This window comes from Pygoscelis adeliae, unplaced genomic scaffold (genome assembly GCF_000699105.1).
Source record: "Pygoscelis adeliae isolate BGI_AS28 unplaced genomic scaffold, ASM69910v1 Scaffold399, whole genome shotgun sequence".
In the NCBI taxonomy this organism is placed as follows: domain Eukaryota; kingdom Metazoa; phylum Chordata; class Aves; order Sphenisciformes; family Spheniscidae; genus Pygoscelis; species Pygoscelis adeliae.
Window position 1 is genome coordinate 282,432 of NW_008825609.1, and position 9,547 is coordinate 291,978.

The 9,547-nt window shown below is 40.4% G+C and overlaps 1 protein-coding gene across 1 annotated transcript in view; it reads left to right on the plus strand.

Annotated features, from left to right (window-relative positions):
• Positions 1-9,518, plus strand: part of HMGXB4 (HMG box domain containing 4) — a 14,512-nt gene extending 4,994 nt beyond the window's left edge. The window contains exons 4-11 of the mRNA XM_009332589.1: positions 1-449; positions 648-665; positions 1,874-1,955; positions 2,464-2,528; positions 2,829-2,934; positions 3,496-3,665; positions 5,014-5,136; positions 7,101-9,518. The exon at positions 1-449 is cut by the window's left edge and continues 471 nt beyond it. Coding sequence (XP_009330864.1) covers positions 1-449; positions 648-665; positions 1,874-1,955; positions 2,464-2,528; positions 2,829-2,934; positions 3,496-3,665; positions 5,014-5,136; positions 7,101-7,145 — 1,058 coding nt within the window. The 3' untranslated portion in view covers positions 7,146-9,518. The remainder of the gene's footprint in view (positions 450-647; positions 666-1,873; positions 1,956-2,463; positions 2,529-2,828; positions 2,935-3,495; positions 3,666-5,013; positions 5,137-7,100) is intronic.
• The last annotated feature ends 29 nt before the right edge of the window (positions 9,519-9,547 follow it).

Genomic DNA, 9,547 nt, shown 5'->3' on the forward strand with positions numbered 1-9,547 from the left:
TGAAGTCATCCCGGAAGAAGCACAAACCACCTCCGGACCCACATCCACCTTCTGAGAGTTTTGGTGCTGACACCTCCCTTTTTTCAGAGGGCCATGGGAGCGAGTATGAGATTTCGGGTATGGAGGCACCGCCAGAATCTGGTTCTTCTTCTGGTGGGGAGTTGGAGGCTGGAGAGTTAGTGATAGATGACTCCTACCGGGAAATCAAGAAGAAGAAGAAGTCAAAAAAAAGTAAGAAAAAAAAAGACAAGGAGAAACACAGAGAGAAGAAGCACTCTAAATCTAAAAAGAGTTCTGGGCATGCTCCTGTGGCAGTAGCAGAAGTAACAGTGTCACCACCACCTCCTCCAAGTACCCCCTATGTTCTTCCTCCACCTCCTCCTGCTGTTTTTCACTCAGATGGTCAAGGTGAGAAGAGGAGGAAAAAGGAAGACAAGGAGAAGGACAAAGCTGAGAAATGGGAAAAGGAAAAGGAGAGAGAAAAGGAAAAAGAAAGAGAAAAGGAAAAGGAAAGAGAAAAGGAAAGAGAAAAGGAAAAGGAAAGAGAAAAGGAAAAGGAAAGAGAAAAGGAAAAGGAAAGAGAAAAGGAAAAAGAAAGAGAAAAGGAAAAAGAAAGAGAAAAGGAAAAGGAAAGAGAAAAAGAAAAGGAAAGAGAAAGAGAAAAAGTAAGGAAAAATTGGAGTGAAAATAGAGATTGGGTGATGGGTAATGGTGAATTAGGCACTCCATTACAAAGGCACGTTAAATTGAAACAGAAGGATAACTAATACCAGGATCAATGGTTTCGCTGAAGCTTGTTTGGAAAAATGTGTCAGCCACTGATTTCTGTTTGTAGCGAAAGGAATATATATCATTCTGGTTTTGTGGCACAGGCAGTTTCTAGCCGATAGAGGTTCTTTGAAAAGGTTATACTTAATTTGCTTGGTACAGGTTATGTACCAAGCACAACTGCATCATTTTCTAAGGTAACCGGTTCTAGCTATTGCCAGGCAGACTTTTGGACTAGTGATCTAGTCCATCATCACAGTTCCTGTAAAAAGGAATCGAGCTCTAACCTGAAAAGTGAAGATATTTACCCATTTACTCCTGTATTCAAATGAAATTCTAATTCTTATAGACTACCACATTCCCAGTTTTGTCCTGTACTCATAAATTCAGTTTTGCATGGTTAGTGTATAAAAATATGAGTAGGAGAAATGGTAGCTAGTATATGAGTGAGTTTGCAGGTGATACAGCTGTGTAAGTATATAAATGGGGAAAAGCCATTTCTGTATGTTCAGGTAGACAAGAGTTGCTTTGTGTCAGGAAATGGGCAGACATAGCCTAAATTTGTTTGGCCATTATTCTGTTCTGTTTGGTAAGTTTTCTCTGATCATAGCAACAACTTCTGCCTCTGCTGTCAATGTACTTACACTGTCTATTTTCCTGCCAATTTGAAGTGTTTTGTAAGGATGCGAGGCATGGAACAAAACATTATGATGAGGACTGAATTGTTTTGACAGATCTATGATAGGTATTGTGAATAGTATGACAGATACATTTCTTTTATTATTTTAAGTTTTAAAACCAAGATATATTAACAGAGTTGTATGTTGATCCTGGATTTAGAATAGCAGGTTTTTGTAACTTATGAATGAAATGCATTGACAGATTTGTTGCAAGATAAGCCTTGCACTAAGACTGGTTCTGGCTGGTTCCTGTGCTTTCATAAACACTAAATTCAGCCTAGAACATGTAAAACACTGCTTTTTTAGGTTCCTCATCTAAGCACCACATCTTTCTTTAAGTCTTGAATAAATGCCAAATTCTTATTAAATTTGAGTAGGTCTCATTATAATTAAAAATCTTTGTTTCCTTTTCTTCTTCTGACTAGCCAAAGAAGAAAAACATGTCTGCCTATCAAGTGTTCTGTAAGGAATATCGTACAACTATTGTGTCTGAGCACCCTGGAATAGGTGAGAGAATAATCTAGCCTTGCCTTCTCTTGATTATACGCTGGTCAGATTAATTAGCAGAACATACCACCTCTGTTTCATACCAACCTCTTAATTTTGACAGAATGCAAAGAATCTGCCAATTTTCTTTGGATAAGAGGTGGCAAAGGGGACAGGAGTGGATTTCATTATTTGATTTCATTGCATTTTAACCAAGCTGTGAATCTGGATAAAGAAATTGCTAGCTCGCTCTTTCTTTACCTAAAGAGTTATCTTCATTGTGTCACTTTCCTCTGTATACACGTGACACTATATTCCCAGTATCAGCTTCTTTTTTAATTTTAAACAGTAAGGGGAATGCACACTGGCAATCATTTTCAGGGCAGTGTGGAGTGTTCCAGTTGTGGAATGGTTGCTTCCTAGATGTGTATGCAGGGGCCAGTAAATTTCCTATGTTCTCTCCATGATTTTATGATTTCGTTTGTTTTAAACATTCGTTTTAAACATTTTTCATCTTTCCTTCTGCCAGATTTTGGAGAATTAAGTAAAAAACTGGCAGAAGTGTGGAAGCAGCTACCTGAGAAGGATAAACTGGTAAGTGTGTGTGAGATGGTTTTGTAAAATGATTTCTGTAAACTAGGTGCTTAGGTCAGAAGATGCTGGCAGCATTGCCACCATACCTTGAAAAATGCTACCTATGTCCCCAAAGTATGTAAAGATGGAAAGTATGGAAGGGCATCACTTGCCCTTGTGATCATAAAAGCATCCATTTTCTTCTTACAGTATTGCTTCACCAGTTAGCTACATAACATCATTCTGCCTCCAGGTCCTGGCATCAGGTAACAGAATTACCTAATGTTATGAATCTCTCTTTTCATACCATGGTAACTGCAGATCTGGAAACAGAAAGCTCAGTATCTCCAACACAAGCAGAATAAAGCGGAGGCCACCACTGTGAAGAGAAAGGCATCATCTTCAGACGGTGCACCAAAAATAAAAGGTAATTGTTGCACTTTATTTGCTCTGGTCTTCTTTCTTGGACAGGGAAGATAGTGTTGCCTGTGGCATAAGGAACAAGGGTCCTTTCCTGCTTCACACCCCTACCTGCTTTCTCACAAGCCTTGACATTTAACTCATCATATTACTCAAAAACAAACATTCTGTGAGAGTGAGAATGACGTCAGCATTTTTTAAAAAGATTTTCTTGTCTAATTTGTAGAATGGGACTGTCTTTAGCAGCTTAGGATTGAAATGTAAAATACAAAGAGACAACAGGGAAGTTCCAGTGGGATTAGTTTTCTGCTAGAGGAAAAAGGGTTGTTCTTGGCTTGGCATCTCTGTTTATCAAATCTCCCAAACCAAATGTCCCAAATTGCACTCAGCTGAGGCAGATGCTTTGTACACATAGAAGGAAAGTTTTGACTCCAAAGACCACAGGACTGGGTCCACAGAACTATTTAAGCATCTCATGCCTTTTAGATTTGAACTTTACTAAGTAAATAGGCTTGTAAGTAAAAGAATGAAAGAAGAGAATATGGAATTTTAATTTGTGTGTTTCCAGCTTCTCCAACAGGAGTGATTTCCCCTCATAAGAAATCCACCACCACCACCGTGGTGGTGTCTTCCTCACCAGCCAAAGTCCCTGAGACAGATCCTATTGATGTAGCTGCACACTTACAGCTGCTGGGTGAATCTCTGAGCCTCATTGGACACAGACTGCAGGAAACAGAGGTGAGTCTGTAACCAGCAACGTCACGGTGATGTCATGTAATCTACACACAGGATTGGGGGGGATTATTATCTTATTTTACTTAAAAGCTTAGCCAATGCTTTTCTGTTAGGAAGAGGAATTAGAGATGGTGTGTTGTGTTTCTTTGATGCATTGCTGTTTGTTTTCAGTGAAATAAAAAGCCTTGTTTCTCAGTAAACAGTAGGCATCAAAGAAGGACAGGTCCTTTGCAGCTCTAGGTCCTTGAAGGCAATTCTTAGTCCAACAAACTCTTCAGTCTTTTCTTACTACATGTTCACCTTGGATCTGGTCCTTCCTTGCTGTCTTTGCCAATCTCTGGTCCAGTTTCTGTTACTGTCAAGCCTGCTTAGAAAACCATCAGAGAAGGCCTTTACCAAGATGTTTTTTGCATGTCCTGTTGTTTTCTGGCAGTATCGTACTGCCAGTGCTTTGGATAGGAGCTACTATTGTTTCAACTTACCTGGTAACGTAGAAGATGTCGTATTTTAGAATCATAGAATCATTTAGGTTGGAAAGGACCTTTAAGGTCATCAAGTCCAACCGTTAACCTAACACTGCCGAGTCCACCACTAACCCATGTCCCTAAGTGCCACATCTACCATTTAAGCCATTTTAATGGTTTCCTTCTGTTAGATGGTAGCGATTCTATGCATGCACACACACAGGCACTTTCAGAACTCAGCCCAGCCTGTAAGGGGAACACATATTTGGCTCAAATAATCTCATTGAATTTTATGGCTGACATGATCATCTCATCCCACTATGCTTGCTTGTTTTATAAGCAGTAAAATAAATGTTCTTGCGTTTTGTTTCTGGTGTGACTGATTGAGGTCATTCTTCAGAGGAACAACCGGAGTAAAATCTCCCCCTTTATAGAAAGGCACACAAACAAATTCCCCTTCCTGAAAGTATATCAATGACTAAAGCATTTGTTAGACTTAGCATTTCTTTACACTTCAATAATAAAACAACTATTGTCTTTAGGACTCATGTAGTTAACAAAATAGGTGGTATGAAATGGCAAAGAAATTACATTACAAAAAATTGTGTAATTAAGTGTTTTATGCAACTGACAACTGTCTGACCTTTTCTGTTGTTCCCTACTTTTTTCCTACAACAGTATGTGGCCTACTGAATTCTTAAATTTTCTGAGCCAGCAGTCTCTCTGTGAAGCGCATGGCATAGCTTTGTCTCTGTGTAAATAATGAAAGTGGACTAGAGGAGCTCTAGAGTGAAGATACGGTATCTGCATGGGGATCAATACAGTTGTGAAAGAACCATAATTTCCACTACTCATCCCTATCCATTTTTTTCTTTCCTTACTTCCAGGGAATGGTGGCTGTTTCAGGAAGTTTGTCAGTACTTCTGGATTCAATCATCTGTGCTTTGGGCCCGTTAGCATGTCTGACCACGCAACTACCTGAGTTGAATGGCTGCCCTAAGCACGTTTTGGTGAGTTCCTTGTGGATATTTCCATTCTAGTACTGTTAATTTCAGTAGAGTCCAGCTAGAGTTTTTTGATGAATCAGTCTTATGATGTGATTATAATTCCAGGGCAATAAGAAAATTGTCTTGGTCATACACTTTTATAGAGGAATATTTCTTGAAATTCTTTAAGATGTTACTGTTGTACAGTATTGTGCAACATTTTTTCTCGCAGTGGCAACTGAACTAATAATTGTAGCATTGATTGCAGTGTGTGAAGATCCTGTTTTAGTGACTGAATCGATCTGTCTGAACCAAATAAAAGCGCCTGTACACATACCAGTATTTTTGAAAGTTCTAATTTTCCGTAAAAATAAAAAGCACATTCTAGCTGCTCTGTATCACACAATCTGTTTTTCCTTTAGTGGCATAAAAAATAACTTGTGATCTCAGGATTCCTAAAGTGATCGAGTAGGGCCTTTTACATGTGGCTGTAACCTTCTTCAAGGAAAGAAGAATAGTCTGTGTTTTAAGGAACTGCATATCTACAGGTTCTTTTCCACTTAAAACTACACTTAATATTGAGCCCTGTTTTAGCAACAGCTTGTGGCATATATGTAGTGTGATGTGGACATAGATTAAGATGGCAGCAGCATAAAAGGAATCAGGAGTCATGCCTCCAACAGGAGACGTGAATAAAGCAGAGAAGGAGAGGAGCAGAAATGAAAAATATATAGTCCGAAAAAGTTAAGAGATTAAAAATAAATCTGGCAGAGAGAACAACAAAAATAGGTTATGAATTGGCATGTTATAATAGGGCAGCCCGAACATTGATTCATTCTGAGAAAGGGCTATTAACAACAATGAAGTTGACAGCTTAGGCTGTGAGCTCCCACAAACTGGCTGTCTGCACAAAAGCTGAGTCAGTGGGGTGTTCCCATCCTAAGCCATGGAAAAACATCCTATGCTTTTTTTCCTTCTTGCTTGCCAAGTGCATTCAGAGCAATGACACCACATGACTAATGGTGTGTATATTGGAAACTTGATCAACTTATTGTTACAAGGAGCAATGGAGCTTTAGGTGGATTGAGGCACTTACCCTTCACTTCTGAAAACTGGCATTCGGACTTGATAATAAATAAATTATTCTGATTTTTACCGTCAGCTACATAACGACAGCGGTGTTTTAAGACATGGATAAAATTGTCAGTGGTTGTGTTGCATGTAGAATGCAATTTATCTTTTCAGTCAGTAGGTGGCATTGTTAAATTCTAGAATCACAACTGGTGCAGCTCCAGCTCCCAGCAATTAGAAGATGGTATTCCTAAGGCCTTCTTCAGCCATCTAGCCACAGGCTTGAGCTTACTGAAATACTGCATCTGAATAACATACAGATAATACACTGCTGGGTCTTGTTTTCTGATGTGCACAAGAAAGACTCTTACTCTCAGAATCCTATTACAATTTGCAAGGAAAACTGGAGGCCACTTCTTTTTCCCATCTGACAGTCTATTAGTGGGTCTGTTTGAGGGTTTTTCTCTTTACTTTTACACCACAGAATTTCATAAAGGACTTGTGAATGTAAAGTCAAGTAATTTTTTTTTATTTGCTACAACTTTGATCACTTTGCACAAGTCCTTCATCACTAGTCTGTCCAGTGATTGATGTGATATGGTCAATGTGGCTTGTTTCAAATTCAGAGATAGAGTATGGGGTTCGTAAGGAGGAGGTCGCTTGAGGAAAGCCTCAAGCATTTTTGTTGTTTCCAGGTGCTTGCAAACACTGAGGCTACCTTTATGCTCAGTTAACTTACATTTCCAAAAATATGAAAATAAGCCTAGCAGTGGTGGTGATGACTAGGCAGATCTGGTTGTCTCATCATATGGTAACTTGTAAGACAAGTGAACGTGCTTAGTACCCTCATCTGTGTCATTTTTTAAGGATTTTGAGTCATTACCTGACACTAAAAAATACTGAATTTCTTTTCCCAGTCAAACACACTAGACAACATCGCCTACATCATGCCTGGACTTTGATGGGAAAGGATCCTGGGATGTACTCAACCTCTGCGTAACTGACTTGTGTACATAGGCACTACGCCAGCACTCCCGAAGGGTTCCATGTGTAGGGTTTTAAAGTTTTATATCTGTATAGTATATACATAGGATTGTAACTATTTGACTTCTATTTTATGGAAAGTTGTGAAGTTAATCTGAGAAAACCCTTTTGTGCTGGTGGGTGAAATGTCCTCCAATCTGAAAGTATTTTGTATGAAGATTCAGGAAGCTTTTGAGATACTCGCCTTAAATTCAGATCCTTTACTGGGGGAAGCAGCCAGAGAATGGACTTCTCGATATAATGAAAAAAACGTCACCACGAGAGGGGTCATTGAAACAGGTGGCCCAGAGAGATTGTTGATTCTCCATCCTCGATGATATTCAAAAACTGAATGAGCAGCCTGCTCTAGTTGGACTTTCTTTAAGCAGGGGGATGGACCAGATGACCTCCTGATATCTCTTCCAACCTAAAGTATTCTGATATTCTGTGGGCCGACAGAGATGATAATATATTTCAGACCAAGGAATAGAACTGAACTCTTCACCAGCCCTGTTTCTAACTGCTTTTCACTTTAAAATCTACTGCTTGAGCGGACAGCTGGATAGCTGATCAAAGATACAGAGGTCTTTGCCTCTTGGTCACTTCTTCCAACCCTTCCTCTTCAGTCAGTAATAACTGAAAGTTGTCGGCATCAGCTGGCTGGTCTGGTAGCTGGCATTTGAAGTAAAGTGGAAGATGACAACGAATTTAATCTTTTCTTGTGGACTTGCACCCAAATGGTCATTAGCACGATATATCAACCAACTGCATTGGCATGAGAGAATGAACCTCCTGCTGATTTTTCCAGGGCATGGCCAGCCTGCTTTGATGGAGAGGAGGGTGGAAGCAGATGGGAAAAACTTGGACCGCTTCTGCCCGTCTTGCACCTGTTTTGTGAACAGACAACTTTGGTTTCTGAGATCGCTGATTCCCCCATCCCTTTCACCAGCAGTATTGAAAGAGCCACGGTGCTGCTGTGAGGCTGCAACTAATGACCAGTTTGAAGCAGTTACGGCTGAGTAAGGCACATGTGGGTTGATTGGACCGATTCCCCTTCCTTCCAGCCCCATACTCGGTGTTTGTTTTTCTGCTCCTTTAGAAGAGGAGCCGCAGGAGAGCACTTGATTCTCATCTAGGCTTTTGTGTGTCTGTATGTATGTGTATGTGGTGTTCATGTCATACGTATTTAACTTTTACCAATATCTGTAACAGATTTTAATTTATCCTGTATATTTCTCTGTGTGTGTATGTATATACATAATTTAAAAGCAAAAACCCCTCCCTCCACCAACAGTGTGTGGAAAATATGAATCAAGTTTGCCTCACCCCACTTCCTGCAGGAATCGGCTATGTGTGTAGTAGTGAGCATTGGCATTGTATGGGGAAACACCAGGAAGATTAAGTGTCTGTAGACACAGGCTATCTTGCGAAGGCAGGTGGAACATCTGAAATACAATTCGACTCTAGCCTTTCCAGCCTCATAACATAACAGTTTTAAAATGACGGAAGAGCACTTTTCTACTTCCAGTCTGAAGCGTAGCTTCTGTTTTTCAGGGTAGTTGAAAGTGAGCTGTCCTTCATTGTGGCTGAGCCCCAACTCGTATTTAAATTAAATCCTCAGGTGTGCGGGAGGGTTTTTCTCCCCATTCCTCTTTACTGCGTATTCCCCAGCTGTGTCTGTACGAGGTAGTCTGTCTCTTACGGAGCTTTTCTCGGTCAGTCAGCGGAGGAGGCAGAAGGTTCTCGGACCACAGTACAAGTTCTCAACCCAGGCCTCAGACCAGAGCATACATGTTTTGACGATACGTGACTAATCCCAGCGAGCCTGGAACTGGGAAGGGCCCGGGAGGGAGGCGGTCGGATCCTGCTTTGGATCCCGGCCCGTCCTAAAGCATCTGCTGTGGGGAGCGGCACAAAAATCACTGGCTCTTTCCAGCCCTTTCCAACCGAGAGCGTCGGGGTGAAGGTGTAGATCTGCTCTGTGAGGAACAGAAGGGGATCAGCTTTAGCTTTGTCGTCTGTACAATGGAAAACTTGAGGAGTTGGAGAAACACACACAACCCTGGTGTATGGTTATTTTTATTTAAAATTTGTACACTTTGTATAATCTGTATCTTGCAGTATTTGGTACCAGAGGGAAAACTTTGGCAAGACTTAGCAGTTTTTATATTTTTGTTATTTCCTTGCTGTTTGATCCCGGTTACATTACAATTATACAAGGAAACTTTTTTGTACTGTATTTACAATATATTTTTTTTTTTAACATTTGGAGTACTGTCATTCATTTCTGGCACGCACCGTGTCTCCTGCGGCTGCCGTTACTACTCGTATCTAGCGTTCC